The sequence below is a fragment of the Cetorhinus maximus genome, chromosome 2 (genome assembly GCF_964194155.1).
Source record: "Cetorhinus maximus chromosome 2, sCetMax3.hap1.1, whole genome shotgun sequence".
NCBI lineage: Eukaryota > Metazoa > Chordata > Chondrichthyes > Lamniformes > Cetorhinidae > Cetorhinus > Cetorhinus maximus.
In genome coordinates, this window is record NC_135880.1 from 202927419 (window position 1) to 202945592 (window position 18174).

At 43.0% G+C, this 18174-nt stretch overlaps 1 protein-coding gene across 1 annotated transcript; it reads left to right on the top strand.

Moving 5' to 3' along the window:
• The first annotated feature begins 12456 nt into the window (after positions 1-12456).
• bsx (brain-specific homeobox) lies at positions 12457-17907 on the top strand. The gene is made up of 3 exons (XM_078558861.1): positions 12457-12718; positions 15497-15687; positions 17650-17907. The coding sequence occupies exons 1-3, from the start codon at positions 12457-12459 to the stop codon at positions 17905-17907; spliced, it is 711 nt and encodes a 236-aa protein (XP_078414987.1).
• The last annotated feature ends 267 nt before the right edge of the window (positions 17908-18174 follow it).

An 18174-nucleotide genomic window follows, 5' to 3' on the forward strand; every position in this document is an offset into this window, starting at 1 on the left:
ACTTGTTTCCGATGCCTGGACCATGCGGGGGGAGCACTACAATGTCCCCCAAAGCGGGTATCACTGATGGTGGTTGCATGCTGCGCTCTCCACAATCTGACACTAGCAAGGGGGGACCCACTGGAGGAAAAGGATGTTGACACAGCTGCACAGGCCTCAGGTGATGAATCCAATAATGTGTCAGAAGAGGAACATGGTGAGAAGAATGCTGAGGGCATGGAGGCAGAACTCGGTGACCTCCTGGGAGGCAGGGACACCAGGGACGCCTTGATCCAACGTTCCTTCAGCTAGGCTGCCAAATAAGCACTACCACCTCATGCCAGGGCTACCACCTCCATCCTGGATGTCTGAAATGGCCCTTTCCTTTGACCCCATTGTCCACTCAGTGCCTGTGTAATAAAGTTTCAAGTCACCAACATCCACCATTATATACTGGTGTACCCTACACCACATTAACTAAAAAAAGTGAAGCATACTCAGGCTATTACGACAAAAGAAAATTCATCTCATATTGAGTGTCAACACAAATTAACAGAACATTCTATGGTGTTCAATCCCAGACCAGTAAACATAAACAAATCATTGCACAACAGAAGATCACCCATGAGCAGTCACACTTGTGCTTATGGTGCCTTAAACTTACATTTGTGAGCACTACATATTGGTGCTCCCCCCTCGCTGGCACCGGCATTGGAGACAGCCTGCTGACTCTGCTGTCCTGTTGGCCTTGATGACCTTGGTCGTCATCCTCTGGCCAATGGGGCCAGAGCAACCAGTTCCACAGCTGATACCTCCCCAGTTGTCACAGTCTCATCAGGTACCATGATCACTGGCAGAGAAGCAGAGGAGCTGCTGCCATCATCCAGAGCACCCTGAGAGGTGCCCGCAGAGACAACAGGCAGCTTGTGTGCCAACATGAGGTCGCTCTGGACCTCCCTGGTCACCATTGATGGACGGGCACCTAGCTGGGATACTGGGTGCCTCATCCATCTCCCACATGGACACAGACCATCTGAGGTCAGTGCCTGTGTGTGGGCTTGCAGGTCCAAACGCAACGCCAGGGACCCCTGATTCTGTTCCTGGAGCTGCCTCTCCATGAGGGTTGCTACTCTCTCAATGGAGGAGGCAGTGCACTCAGCCATGAGGGTCGATGCACTGCTTATGCTTATGGATTCCTCCATAATGGAGACAAGTGGCATGCATATCCTCATGAATCTCCGCCAGATTCTCCTACACATCTTTCTGGACACCCAGAATCTGCCACCTAATGGACAACTCCAGATGCTCACCATCTGCCTTCGACTGAGCATCATCCTGGTCTCCAGAAGTCCTCCAAGTGCCAGCACCCTGTGCACTCTTTGCCTCCACCTGCACCTCAATTGAGTGTGAAGTGCCCTCACCAATGTGCACCGACATTTTAGCCAGCATTCAGAGGATTGCTGGAGACAAGGATGATGCTCAGTCGAAGGCAGATGTTGGGCCTCCACAGTTGTCCATTAGGTGGCAGATGCTGGATGTCCAGCAAGATGTGTGGGAGGATCTGGCAGATATCCATGAGGATATGCATGCCATGGTGGTCCACTTACCTCATGGCCATAGACTAACTCAAAAGGACATTTTAGCTGAAGATCTAATGCCCACAGAGGTGCTTGTGTCTGAGCTGGTGCCTGGTTCAGAGAGCAGGTGTGACGAAGGTGAATCTGGCACTTGGCGGTCTTCTGGCATCAGGTGTGGGTCTTTGGGGCCCTGCGATTGGGTGCATGGTGGCAAACCTAAGGCAGAACAATGACATGTCATTAGTTTAAGTCATCACACTGTCACTGTGCACGCCAGGCACCCTGGTGAGACCATGGAGATCTGCATCATGGTGCCATCATCTTTCAATGGTCAATGGGGACTACAGTTTTAAGGCTCCCATCAATGATGAGACTACACAAGAATGTTTGCACCATCTGAAACTCTCACCTCTGTGCACTGCATCCTTACCTTTGTCTGACACCCCAGCCTCTCTGTGGTTGGTTGACCAAGGTGCGTGGTGCCTCCCCAGCTCCAAGGCAGCTTGCTCGAATCTGGATAGGATTAGGAGGTTTGGGGGCCTCCACCTGTCTGCGATCTTTCAATGTTGTTATGGGTCATCTTCTCCTGAAAGGATGAAGGAGCATTAATTAGTCCACTCTGTACCTGCAGCGCCATTGCAGCCTGGCCAATCCCACCTGAGGAACAACTTGCAGGACGTATCCAAGTTGTGGCCCTAGAGCTGCAAGGCACTCAGCCCAAGCAGCCAGGGTTCACTCCCTTGGCCAGCTCCAGCATCACTGACAGTTGGTACTCAGACTCAAACACCCCTGAGCTCCACGGGAGGATGGCCATCCCTTAACAATTCAACACACTGATCCATGCCAACACAGTACTCACCCTTCCCAAGCGCAGCAGGTCATTAAACCTCTTGCAGCACTGGACGACCCAGGTGTGCTGCACAACTTCATGGCTGCTGACTAGCACTGTCACCTCCTCCCAAGCTCTTTTTGTAAGGTGTGATGGCCTTCTCCCTCCATCCCTGAGGACAAGGGTGTCCCTCCTGGCTGCCACCTCCTCCAGGAAGACCACGAGGCATTCATCAGAAAACCAGGGGGGCCAAGTGCCCACCCAACCTGCCCTCCCGCCTGGTGTCTACAGCCACATTGGAATCCACAATTTATAATCTCCAGCTGACAACACTGAAGATGTCTTCCTCACCGGCAGCGGTCCAGGTCCTGGCAGCGCTGGTTTTAAACCGGCAGTGGGGTTGCCATCGTCTCGGGCGGCTAACAGGCCCCTGGCCCCGCCTGCCCCTTCCCAGCCATTGGGGAGCTGCTGTTCATGCTCAGCGGGCCTTAATTGGCCCACCAGCAGGAAATGGTGGTCAGAGGCTGATCACGGGCGGTGGGCCATTCCCCCCCTCCCACCCCCCCACCCCCCCAACTTCTGGGCCAACCAACTGGGCCCACCCGCCGAACTCAAAATTCTGGCCACTGAATAATTCACTTCACTCATTTTTTTCCCCAATTCTGTAAGGCCCACTAAACCTTGCCTTTAACGGTTCACCCAATACTGGTAATAAAACTAACACTTTTCCCCCAGCAACAAAACTATGAGCTTTCATATTGTCTTTGCCTTCATCTTCTGCTGTGATTTCTTCAAATGGTCCTTAGCTAACTCACATGCTCCGTTCAATCTTTCTCTGAAGTTTATCACATAATCCAAAAGAGTAGTTTCTGAATTTTGACCCACTAATTTCTCTGAATCAACTTCAGTGATCCCCTTACCTCATGACCATAGACTAATTCAAAATAACTAAATCCTGTCGATTCATTAGGATCTTCCCTAATAGAAAATAACAAGAATGGAATCCCCCATCCTAATCCTGTGGATAGTCTTGACTATAAGCTCTCATCATGGTTTTCAAATTGAGTGTGGATGTAATGGTACTGAACTATTCTCTAATATATATTAACAATTTTCACAACCAGTTAAGTACTCAATTGTCTCTCTCTAACAGAGAGAGATGTCTGTGGTCCTTCGTGGACTATGCTTAATTGTCTAATTGCCTATATATTGGCCAAGATACTGCTCTTCTTCCAAAAGTGCCACAGGATCTGTATTATCCATTTGAGAGGGCAGATAATTCAACATTTCACCTGAAAGACCACACCTCCAATAGTGCAGCACTCCCTCAGTGCTACACTAAAGGGTCAACCTGGTTATTTGTTCGGCCCTACTTGACTTTAGCTTAAATATTTAGAGGGCAGAAATTCTCCCCTCCCGACATATGAAACAGTTACTTCTCTGCATTCATCCAGGGATTCTCCAAGCTATCTCCTAACCAGGAAACAGGAGCCAACCGTTTGTTGGTATCTGGGTGGAAACTTACTTGGAATAATTAGTCTCAAACTGGTAGATGCATTGTAAATGCACCTACCGCAATATGGGCCTGATTGGAAATTAAATCTCAAATTGGCTCAGTTACCCATTGAAATTAATAATGGAACAATCCAGAGAACCAGAGCCCCTCTGACTGAACTACAAGGGGGCTACAGCACTTTGCACTCTCCAAATTTTAGGCATTCAATTTAAGACATCTTAGCTTCTGGTTTATTTGACGGTATGTGTGTGAGCTCCTTCTCCTTGTATTTTAGATTTTGAAAAACTTCTCTACTATATTTGTATTAATGTATATCCAGTCCTTGCCGGGATTTTTTTTTACCACATCTGTTTTTTTTTCGAAAATGGAAATGCACAGTCCTAGAGATTTGATTTGACTTATACTTCATGGTGGATAACGTGTGTTTCCTTAGTTTGTTCTTTGTCTGACACCTGCCGCTCACTCCTTGCTAAGTCTAAAACAATAGCCATTCCTCAGTTCTGTTGAGTGTCCAACCAACAGCCCTGCATTTTATTATCCTGGAAATAAACACCTTTTGTTGAATAATTTTGGTAAAGATTAAGAGCGAAATCCAAACTAATTTTCTGCCAAAGAAACTGCAAAGAGAGTGGATAAAGACATTCTCAGTGGCGAATGTGATTGTTAAGGTCAGGTAGCTGGTACCCACTAATTAATTCAGTGATATTGGAATTTCTGCAGATAAAGGTTTTTTGACGCGTTGGATATGTTGAATTGTCGATATAATCCAGATTTTCTCAAAACCAAAAAAACGTGAATGTAGGCAGTCACACTTGAAATTTGCAAAATCTAACGATTCTCGCACTCACTGCATATGTCTTCACCTCACCCTCTGCCTTTATCGCCCACCTGTGTTTGCACTCAGCGTTTCTAGATAAATGAAAGCGAAACGTTCTGTTTCACTGCAGAGGCTCTTATAATTATTTCATTTACTTAATTGTTCCCCGGTTTCTGCCTTTTTTACGTGAATCATCCTGCCAACAAAATACACATTGCAAATCTGAAAAGTTTAACATGTGTTGTCGAATTTCCCTTCACAACATTGTTGAAACCTTTAGTATCCACAAGAAGTGTCAGAGTCTCTCCAGATTTCCCTTTAGCCGGACTCTGCGATTGAGCATCGCCAGAGCAGTTTCACAAGGGGGAAAGACGCCGAATATTTGGGGGATAAAATTGATTTTGCTGCTGTAGAATAACAAAACTCAGTGCCTTTTACTGGGAATACCTCTTGTCGTAAAGATCTGGGCATAAAATCATGCCCTGCTGTAGAAGAGATATCGATTAAAAATAGTGTAATTAATTAAGTGCTCAATTAGTTCCATTTTAAGTTGAGCCGGATGATAATCACAATAAAGTCATATGGTGGATATCATTTAACGCGGTTTAATGTAAAAGTATTTAACATTAAATAGAATTCAACGGTTAGAGTTCCAATAAGGTAAATTGGATCACTTACATCTTCCACTTTGATAATAAACTACCAGTTCAGACTATATTCCCGTTAAGAGGATACTTAACATAATGCATGAGAGTTTAATTATGGAAAAGCATTGAAATAAATGACTAAAGTGACGGTTAAGTATTAATTCTCTAAAATTAAGAAAACGAACATTCATACCAACGTGGCTCACTTCGGTTAACACTCGCTATGGCATGATTGAATATTACAGGGAGATATCATTTAGATAGGGCAGTCAACACTGGTAAAGGTGACTATCAATAACCATGATAAAAATGGGCTTCTTGCCTGCTTTGACGTTTAAGATAGCCTAGGTAAAGGCGATGCATGTGTGAAGAGTAGCAATTTTAAAAGCAAAATGCAAGTTATTGGTTAAACAACCAATTGGTAATCTTGAACCACCTTCGTGCAATATAGCTGTGCTGCATACCTCAGATAAACCCCAGGGCGCGCGCACACACACACAAACACATACATATACAAAAACAAACACAAACACACACACATACACATACATATACAAACACAAACACACACACATACACATACAAACACAAACACACACACAAACACATACATATACAAACACACACACACATACAAACACGAACACACATATACAGACACACACGCACACACAAACACAAAAACACAAACGCTCACACAAGCACACAAACAGAAACAAACACACACACAAACATATGCAATCACAAACAGAAACAAAAACACAAAAACAAACACAAGCGCGCACACCAACAGAAACAAACACACAAACACACACACCCTTACTAGTCCGTACCAAACGACCGAGTACAGTTTTTATTGCCGTCGATTTTTTTTTTGCAAGGTAAGTGACGTGAAATTCTGACACATGGAATTCTGATTCACAAACAAATTAAACCTTTGACCAAATGAGAAATGCGCCAGAGCATTTGTTTAGTTTCTACACATTTGCATTGATTTAATGCTGATCAGTGATGTTAGTTCACATTACTCAAACAGCAATTGTTCTATTTTAACTTTTCCTTATTATTTCGGTGCCTTCGGCTTGTGTTTCCCCTGCAGATGTCTAGGCTTCAATTCGAAATCCCCCCGGAGCTGCATTCATTCCTCAGGCTCTTTATCTGTCCAGAAAACTCCTTTTCTCGGAGTTAAAGTGCCCCTGTAATGACACAAACCCCACTCCGAGCACAATCGAGATGTGGATTGGTGATTCTTTTGGCTAACACGGTTTCATGCTGAGTGTGCCCTTGGTCTGTTTTTGCACCGCCGTCTGAGTTACAGCAAAGCTTGAACAATCACGATAGGGAACATCAACCCAGCTTACTTCCCCCCACCCCTCGTTTATTTACTCACCTATTCCTCCTTTATATCTCAATTCACTTAGAAAACGGAAGGTATGTAATTGCTAGAAAGTTAAGGGCTTTCAATCTCTAAGAATTTGGGGAAGAAAAGTCTGTAATCGGGTATTAAATGAATTACTGTATTCAACTTTGTGACAGATTGGCTTTTAAAGAACAGAATAAATAAGTATCTTTAATACACCGATAGGTACTGGAGCAGAGATAAAATCCCTACATCTGTTGGATTCTTGTTGCTTTACTGAATTCTTATTCCGAATAAAACGTCCTATTCCATGATGTATGGCGCACGTGTTCATAAACATATGGAAACTCACGTTGATTTTTTGCTATATGAGACATTTATATAATGTTCTAAATACAACATTTCGGGCAAGTGTGAAACCAGCTGCAATTATTGTGTACAGCGTACAGCAAACACTTAAAATGCTCCAGTGGTTAGCCTTTGGCTGGTCGCTAGCATTTTGCACTACCCTTCCGTGTGTACAGGCAGCAGAAGTATTATTCAGCATTAATGTTATTAGTTGTCGAACCGTTTACATTCTGGCCAGAGTTTAATCCTGGCCTTTTAATAATGACAGAGCCCATCTTACCCTAAGTGAAGAATTCACCTTTCACAGCAATTAGAGGTTAAAGGGATCTCTGTGGCACTTCAAGTTCAATTTACAATGCCATTCGGTTACCCCCTTTTCCTCAACTCCTAATCATGTTTTCAGAAGTTCCAGACGGAGTCGCGACCTCTCCCATTGTTGCTTTTGACCGTGTTCGCTCCGATGGTGCGGAGACTTTTTCCAGCTAAATCCGTTGCAATTAGTACCAGTGTACAAAATGTGGGCTCTGGACAACTGAGGGTCCTGAAGAGCGTCCTACACTGTGTCAAATGGTAGTCTAGGTTATTTCGAGGTGTCTTGTGGAAAACCCACCATCTGACATCGAAAAGGAAGAAGGTTTCTTTTTCAATCAGGTATAATTTATAAAGAGCATAACCGAGATGGTAAATGATACACTGATCGGCTATTTTACGGCTATGCTGTTACCAGGAAATTTACAGATTCGATTAACTGAATAATTGAAAGGGGTGCATGTATCTGACTATTTCATCCGCGATACAGTAATTCAACTTTATCACAATATTAATAGCAACGATTTGAGTTCCAGGTACACTGGGGAAATATTTTATAGTGGGGCTGTGATGGTTTCACAATAGAAATGAAGGATGTAAGTATGTAAAAACTGTCACGGTTCTATTTAAACCTGTACGAAATGTATAGGATGACAACGATAGTGGAGTCGGCCCTGATGACGGCTGCATGTTGCTCTGTTTGAATAGACATATATACGGAGTTGTCATTAATCCCAGAAGCTGCTTTAGGAGCATGTGTCGCTTCAGAGAAAGGGGGCTGTACTCTGAAAGCTCAACAACAGGCGTCCCTCTTGATGAGATGGACAATAAAGCAGCTTATTCTCTGCTCTGACGGCATCGAGAAGCTGCACATTAGGACAATTTCATCACCATTAATTCATTCACATTCCCATTTGCCCCTAACGGCAACTAGTTACCGTGTTGTGTTTTTTAATCAGCCTCGCCGTATTGTGTTCAGGCTGGGTCTGCATGTGTACATAATGGCAACAGTGTCAGTGTCGCCGGACAGGAACAAGAAAGGGCTAGATAGAAAATTATACACATATATGCATATATACATATGTCTCTGCATGTGTGTGCATGGGGTTCAAAGAAATGTAACGTGACAAGAACAATAATGCGTTTATTCTACTTCACGTGATTTTCAGACCAAGTGTCCAATCCAACCTCCACATCCAAGACAGCATTCAAAACTTGCCTTGGCAGTCAGTACTCGCTAGCAACTAGGCATATATTTATTAAAATATTCTTGTTTACCAGCACTGCGGTCTCTTAAACCTTCATCATTTTCCCCTCATACATATGGAAGACGCGACTCCCACTTGGCGAAGTAATGTTCTTTTAAGGCTAATTGATTCCAGAAATTAATTTCTTCTACCTGCCTGATCGGATGGAAAGGCTGTCCCCGTGCCCAAGGATTAGCACTTCCCTCTCTAACATCTTCCCTAATTATCTAATAGCATGGGCTGCGAGAATTCTGCCTCTGTTCAACCACTTTCCGCATTAATAAAAAATGATTGAAACTGTGATGACAACTCGATTTCAACAAATTAGTGCGGGCACTGGGAGATGGAACAGAAGTACCTTCTTGTAATTTTCCTGAGTTTAATGTCAATAATTACACCAATTTGATGGGAAATGAGCTGAAATTATCCGCCGTTCTATTTAGTCCTACAGTGCAGGGGAAGAATGCCTGTGAGCTCAACAGAGGAGAGTAAATATCAGGCAGGGACGACGGAGAGAGGTGAAATAAATCGACGAGGTTAAGGGTTAAGTTTTTGATGAAAATATCAATTCATAATTTTCTCATCGCTTCGAGGGAAATCGTGTATAATTACATGGAGATAATGTCTATCTAAATATGCATTGAACGGCGTAGGATTGCGGGGTAGAAACACACAGTCGGGGAAATTAAACATCTAATGAATAGGATAGAAAGAACAAAAGGTATCTTGGAACGGATAAAGCAGTTCAGGTTAAATGTACAGACATGGTAAAGTATGGTGTGGACCAGCACACGATCTGAATTATGTAACCCTACATCCAGATAGATGGCGGTAAACTGTTAAAATTAAAATAGCAACATAATGGTTTCCTCTAAATATAAAATTATACTTGTATGATTCATATTAAGAATGCATATATTAAAATGGCTTTCCGGAAAATAAGTGCATTTTATTTAACACTCGAGCTGGAACATTGGTGAAAAGTTTTAATAAATGAAAAGTAGAGTGTTTAAAATCTGGGCCATTTCACTTTGTTTTGCCTCACGTTCTAGGGTTATAAGTACCAACTGTTCTTGCTTCTAACCAGGCTATCATCTTGAAAGTGACCGTAGATAATTAACCCTGGTATAATCATTTTGACATTAAACGCGATGGTCCCTATCAAAACGTTAATTTTAAGTTCCCAGGCAGGCTGGTGTATTATACCATTTATTTTACCGCCGTTATTGAGTTGATTTCGCGCAGTTTCAGACATACATCGGGGGCAAAGCAACTGAGTTGTGTGGCAAAGGGATTCTGCTCCCGTCCACTCCTTGGAGGTGATTTCTAAATGCTGGCAGAAATGATAAACTGCTGCGAGATCTCTCCAAGCACTGAATTAATCGAAGTGTAATTTTAAAGAATGCAGATGGTCCAGTGAAGCTGAACGTGGCAATAGGTTAACGTGATACTGCACCCGGCGTGAAGCCGAAGTGGTGTGAAGCTACCTGCAAGAATGGCCTGGTGTCAGTTGCATTCTGTGCGATCAGGATGGGGTCACATAGCTGACTCTCAACTTACGTTACTGCTTTTAAATGGGTGCGTTTTCTAAATTTACGAAAGGTTACGAAGAAAAGTATAGTTGGGATGAGGTCATTGGATCTCACCTGCACCTGGGGCAGTCTTTATACAAACATTAGAAAGTTACGCACAGAAAAAGACCATCTGGCCCATCGAATCTGCCTCAAACTCGTGATGCTTGGGGTATCATCACTAGATACTTGTTACAACCCCCCGCCCTCCCCCCACTGCCACCAACACCTATTACCACCAACACCACCTGCAGCAGCTGGAGAGGTGAGAAAAATACCGGGATTGGGGTGGGGGTGGTGAGGACTGAACCAATACAGAAGAAAAAGCTCTGGGGGATTTCTCTCTGACACCCCCCCACCCCACCCCCCCACCGCCCCCCGGACGATCGAAACCAATCCATGAGACCATTTTAAATAAAGTTCGGATCCCATAATCACAACGCTAAACATTTGTATGCAAACATACTTGGACACAATTAACACAAGAGCCGGGAAGTTACATTTAGGGCGCATTCTCATACTGACTTTGCATTGACGCAGAGTAACTGTAGTCTTGTGCAACGCCATGTTCAGACTGTTCACGGACAATATATTGGGCTCTCCTGGCATTGAGAACGAGCTTTTCCTTGTAACATAAGATAGGAGTAGACTAGGAAGGAATTTGGGCAAAAATGTCCGTATCCAAACCATTTGCCATTTGGATGAAGCTAGGAACCTGAAGTCTTCTGGCTGAACTTGGATCTGTACAGATAGTATAACTTCTGAAAATAACCACCTTTTGAATCCGAACACCATTCCCTCACACACATCCGCCAAGCGACAAGTCACAATAATGTGTTCAAACACTCTGTACCTCTAGATGCTCTGTTGAGTTTTTCCATACCATTGTCTTTAACAAGTGGATAGTTTTAGCAAATGCAAATTATTGAACCACGTTTAGTAAACCAGCCAGCGGTGCAGCTTTAAATAACTTTGTAACCATTACTCTTGCAAATGGCACCATTATCTCTTTGTCCGCGCTTAAAAAGAATTCGCGTCCAAATATTAACACTTTCAATCATAACATGAACTAATTATTTTGTGGTTGTTACATTCTGATGTGCAGTCGGGGATCATCATCTGTTATAACCATGCACGGTATAATGCAATGTACCCAAATTTGAGAAGTGGGTGCAAAATATATTTTTTTAACTGTCTGGGCATGTAATTGCAAGCAATTTCAACAAACACACCTCTTCAGTCTGAAGAGGGAGCAAAGAACTGCAGACGCTGGAACTCTAAATCAGAACTCAACAGGTCAGTCGGCATCTGTGGAGAGAGCGGACAAGTTAGCCTATCAGGTAGGTACCCTTCCACAGATGTTGACTGACCCGCTGGGTATATCCACGAGTTTGTCACCTCGCTTCAACTCCAATGGCCGAAGACTCTAGAACACAGGGCCACAGCCTCAGGGTAAGTAAGGGGTCAATCACTTTGGACTGAGATGAGGGTAAATTTCTACATTCCGAACCATGTGAATCTCTGGCATTCTCTTGCCCTGGAGGGTGCTCCCTGGGTGAGTATATTGATCGCTGCGATGGATAGGTTTCTGATCTCTCAAGGATTCAAGGGACATAGGGTGCCAGCGGAAAAGTGGAGTTGAAGCCACGATCAGATCTGCTACGACAGCATTGAATGGTGGAGGGCAGGCTGGAGGGGCCAAATGGTCTACTCCAGCTCCTAATTCATATGTTCAACCTGACACATTGCAGGAGCACGGGGAGGCATGGAAAGTGTTTCACAGCGAGCAGGAATACCTCCTGCTTGTCTTGGAGGGCAGGGATCATTTTAGAAATTAATGACAGGCGCAATTTAGCTCAGGAAAACAATCGTATGAATAAAAGCGTTTAAATCAAGTGCTGAAAGATTACAGTATTTCGCGGAGATGGGCCCTTTCAGCACCTGGGCCAGCTCCCGACAACCAGCGTTAACAGCACCATATCCCCAGCCAGCGTGATGCTGACTCCAATCCTCCGCCCTGCAGCTTCGCCATTGGTTGATCTCAGTCCTATTTCAGGCTGAAGTGCAGATCTTACTTCAGTAAATAGTCTCCCAACCTCCCACAAACCTGTTGCATCTAAAAATTCGCAGAGTTCTCAGTAATAAAAGGCGCGTCGGGCTTGTTAGAGGAGTTTCCTCCACAAAACAAGGACGAAAACAAAAAAAAAACACGAAAGAAAATCTCTTTGGACTGAGAGGAGCCAGCGAAGTGGCGAGATGAACCTAAATTTCACCTCCCCCATACAACAAGCTTCTGCCCAGCGGCCGACGTCTTTCTTCATCGAAGACATTCTACTGCACAAACCCAAGCCTCTGAGGGAAGCCCCTCCCGTTTCCTTTGCCAGCTCCTTGGCATCCCGGGTCCCTCTGCTAGAGTATGGATACCCTATCATGCCAACCCCCACCATACTGGCACCTCATCCTCACCACCCACTCCACAAGCCGGAGCATCATCACCCCTACTTCCTCACTTCGCCTGGTAAGTCTACTTGTTAAACGATAGCTGGGCAGCGAAAGAAAATACTTGGCGGAAAAAGCAAAGGGCGATTTTAACTTGAAAGGGCATTCCTCAATGTGTGCGTGACAGCATCCCTGCGGGTGTGCACAGAGTGTGTGGAGGCAGCCACGTTAAGCGGGGCACTCATACTTTCCATGTTTTTGCTGAAAACTATATGTTCTCAAAGGTTTAATTGAATGCATTACGTTGTTAGCATTTCCGCAGAGGCAGAAGTCTCACAAATGTGTTTCTCACAACTGTAACCCGCAGTTTGGGGGGAAATAGCTATGAAATCGGGTAACAATGCAATTTCGTAAAAGCTTCAGGCGGCGTAAGGCTTCTTGTAGCAAGAAAAGAAATGCATTTCCTCAAACATTGAGCTTCAGAAACAAGGCGCAGTAAACAGTTGCTGATCCAATGTTACGTTCGTTTCTTGCCTGCGCTTCCTTCCTGGGGAAAATATGCACAGAAACAAGGCACCATGTAACAAAACAGGAACTTTAATTTTGAACTATGTGACAAGGTGTCTTTTTTTTAAAAAAAAGGGCGCCTGTTTCTAGGTGGAACTGTTGCAATCGTTTGAAAGTAACCAGATTCCAGACAAATTTAATACTCAAGTTATGTACTAGCATAATTGACGATTTAAGCAATTTCATTTTTATGAATGAAAGTCAATACTACACAGAGTCCAGGAGTAAATTACACAAGTTTGTATCGCCTTTTTAAATCCCCTTTTGTGTTGTGACGAAACTGAATTCGTTCATTACTGCAATATGTGAAGGCAATTATTTTTTTAAAATATATATAGCAAATGAAATGGGTGCATTTGCAGTTGTTTTAACGTATCCTGTTTATTACAGTTTATAAAGCTTCTCAGGTTTTTTTCTGTTACTTCAAACTTCAATCATCACAGGGGTTTCAGCGATGCACTCACTTCCTGGAAACATTTGTAAACTGAATGCATTTTTTTTTCAGGGCAAGGGAGAATCCAGCTCCTCCTGAGCCCCACATTCAGCTCTCCAAAGTTTCTCGGACTGTGTTGCACTCGGGTAACATGGAAATAGGCTTTTGTGTAAACTAAATCCCTTCGCCAGGGTGGAACCTAACAGGTCATTCCAAAACTTCGTTCTGAGGCAAAACTCTGGAGTCGGTTCTGTGTAAAATGTTTGTGAAATACATTGAAACTATCAAAAACCACAACAGAACGATGTCAAATTTAAACTATTACTATTCAAGAGAAAAAGAAAATCACATTTATAATCTGCATTAAAAAGGATGTGGCTAAATTTTGCTTATTAGCCATTACATTTTAAATATCACATTCATAACTAATATTAGTGCTGGTTATTTATTTGCTGCTAATTACATTCGACACAGACCGCTAAGCACACAACAGATCATAGCTATTTAGGGAACTGGAGTAACATTACTCAGTGACAGTGAGCTTCTACTGCGGCAAACACTGATGGTTATATCTTTAAGTAGGCTATCTATAAAGTGAAGTGGAATAAATCCTAGATTATTACTGTACATTCAGGGAGTTAGTAATCATCAACAATGTACGCACCCTAACTAGTGTGAACGATTGAGGGAGGGAGCGTGACTGGGAAACGCACTCGCTTCCACTACCGACTTCCAATCTTCAAAATTGAAAAAGAGTTTCACATATCCTAGAATCTAGGACGTATTTCAAAGGGATTCACCTGCAATCAGCTCTCATTTGTATCTTATTTTAACACTGAGCTCGGGAAAGCACGAAGACTCCTTTAAGCAAAGATGCCCTTAATAATATGCCATAGTGTTAAACAAACAAGCAAATACGAGTCTGAAAGGAACACAGAATAAAACAGCAAATGGTCGAAATGTAACCATTGATTTAAGTATGTTCGGTCATAATTTAACTGGTCGGCCACTGGTCTGTAACAAAACCAGTCTTTGATAAAACTGTATAAACTATTCTAAACTTATAGAGTGGCGGCGGGACTCAGTAGGCGAGTAGGAGATAGGCCGGGATCACTTTACCGAAGTCCTTGATGTGAATGTCATCGCTTGAATAAAACTCACTAAATATATCCAAACGACTTGGCCATTTCAACTAGAACCGATACGGCTAGGACGTCCTGTTCTGCAGCTCTGATACAACAGGCCTTCCAGATAAAACACACCTTCTGTTGCACTGACAAATGAAGACCAAACACTTGGGGACGAGCGCCAATTTGTTCGATAAATCGGTAAATTTTTTAGAAGATTTTACTGGCAAAGGTTTGACAATTTATCAAAGAGATAACCGTGTCTCTAATAGAAAATGGAAATCATATCAATGGAATACCTCGATCATGATATTTTATACATTTATCATTGACATGTGATAAAAACAAGATATTTTAATCGAAATTATTGTTAGACAAGTAAAGGATGAAATCTTGTTCCACGCACGTTATCAACAACGTTTTTTTTTATTCCTCTCTTTGATTTTAAAGCCTAATTTATTATTCGTTGCTTTTATTGTCTGTCTTTTAGGGATCTGTGTAAAATCTGTACAGAAATAATATTTAAAAAGCCAGTGGGCAATTTCAGAATATCTGCCTTTGGTTGACCTGCCCAATCTTGGAACAGGGATGGTCAAAATCCGCCATAAAGGCCGAAATTGTGATCCAATTGAACCAGAGTTAAAGAGTCGCGCAAGGATATTGTTAAACTATGTTGAATATTGATGTTCATGATGTTCATCTTGGAGTATTGTCCCTCTGTTATCAGTAGGGATGCATGTGCCCGCTCTCTTCCAACATCCCCCTGAGCTTCCGGGCAAACACTGCAGGCGGCGGAAAGCCAGGACCGTCTTCTCGGACTCGCAGCTCTCAGGGCTGGAGAAACGCTTCGAGATTCAGCGCTACCTGTCAACCCCGGAGAGGGTGGAATTGGCGTCGGCCCTTAGCCTCTCGGAAACGCAGGTACAGCCGGAGAAGCAGCCGGCGGGAGTGGGGGTGGTGGGTGGGGGGGTGCGGAATGCACAAAAAGAAATAAAAGGAAATAGTACAGCCCCCTCCATAGAACAGAATTCCACTCTCCCAAAGTGATGTTCAGAGGATACTTTCAAAAAAAAACTCACATCACACACAGACACACACACAGACACAGACGTGCACGCATAAGCACAGACATACACATACAGACACACAACATATACACACAGTCAGACACACAGGCACACACAACAAACACAGACACACAAACACACACAACAAACACAGACACACAGACACACAGGCACACACAAACAGACACGCAGACACTGGCACACACACAACAAACACAGACACACACAAACAGACACGCAGACACACAGGCACACACACAACAAACACAGACACACACAAACAGACACGCAGACACACAGGCACACACACAACAAACACAGACACACACAAACAGACACGCAGACTCACACAGACACGCAGACACACAGACACACACAACAAACACAGACACACACAAACAGACACACAGACACACATAAATTCCACTGATATATATTGAGAAGTGAAAACATGGAGATTTTCAAATATAAGCTAAAACCAGTGGGAATAAATTATAACAAATATTTCCAGAAAATTTAGAGAATTTGATCTTTCTACAGTCAGGTGAGCAGCTGCTTATTGATTCAATGTTAGGGCATTTTCTATTTGTATAAAACAATTTTCAGGCCGGGGATGGGGTCGGCTTTTTCAATCAGCCAGAACCGCCGGCCCCAGTCAATGACACGGCCCTGTTAACTGGAAAGATAGTTATAAGAAAAATTGAGAGGCCCCGGAATATAAATCAGAGACACCTAACTCGTTTCTCTCCAGAAGTCAGAAGGCAAAAAGAAATATATATACACTTATCCATTCGATTGCATTTAGCTCCACATTTTTTTTCACAAATGCATAGATTGATGCTACCAATATAAACTCGCAGTCCCCTACAAAAAAATCTCATCTAATTAGAAACGTCGACAGCCACACTTTAAAATCCACAGACAACCTGTCGGAACAAGAAACTAAACCTAATTCTCAGAAATGAATGTAACCAGCAGGTTGTGAAGCGCCGACCCAGTGAACATATAAACTGAAAGCAAATGTTCTGATTTGAATAACACTTGCCGTGAATGTAGGCTGACAATTGTTTTTTGATTGAGATTATCCCAATTGAATTAATTTTTGCATATTCAACGGCACTGGTTCTTTCACTGCACATATTTCAGTGACAGTTACAGTTAGAATTAAAGCTGCCACTTCTGAAATTAAATAACAAATGAATTTATACTCATATCCTTCCAATAACATTTGACGCTGGGAATTCCAATGTCGAATTTTGAGATGCACTTCACATGTTGAATGTTACGTGTGTCCTCATCCTGACGATTAATTTGTAGTGATAGCCCTTTTTCGAATCGGGCGCAGAAATGTTTCCTTAACCCGCGCCTCAGATTTATCAGATCAAGTGTTTAGCCGGTGACCACACGGCGCGTTTCTTGGCTTTCGTGGTTAAATGTTTAATGCAAAGCAGTTAATATAATTACGTGTCCATATTTACGTGCTTTAAGCAAAAATAAGTCGTGGCAAATATTTCTACACACGTCGAAAGGAAAAATTCTGGATTTGTCTGTGCAAAACAAAACGAATACGTTTTTAGAGCCAAGAAGCAATTCTGTTTAAACATTACCAACCATCGCCAAAATGTATCTGCATTTCACTATATTCGGTTTAGTCGCTGCTGATTTCTGCCCTTCAGCTGCCCAATCAATCCGCACAGTACTCTCGCCCCGCAGCTAATATCGTGAGGTAAAGTTGGTTTCTAAACTCACTGGGTCAGTAGTGGTGCCGTCTCTTCCTGTGAACTTCTTTTGAGCTTCTTCTTGGTGAAATTTCCAGGTCAAAACGTGGTTTCAGAATCGACGAATGAAACACAAAAAGCAGCTAAGAAAGACTCGGGATGATCATGGCCAGAAAAACTCAGCCACCGACGACCAGTGTCTGGAATCCAGCGTCAGCGAGGCGGAACTAAACCAGATAAGTTCCTCAGAGATCAAATCTTTAAGCAGCCAGAACGCTTTTCTCCTAGAGGATCACGAAGATGATGTGGATATAATTGAAGATGATGATATTTGTTCTGCTGATCATATAGTGTAATATAAGATTAAAACATATAAGGTCACGAAATAAATACAACACGACAAAGAACTGTTGTCCACGTAGGAAATACATTGAAACTGTTGGGTTTGTGAGGGGGCTGGGAGGATTGGGATTACAACACCGATCCTGATGTGACAACTCCTGAAACACACACTTCTAATAGTCTGCAAACCTGGTGTTCTTCTCTGTATATAGATAATTTACGGAAATCTAATATTTATTTCAAGTCTATTGTTGCAAATAAATTCGGCTGAAAGGATGCCT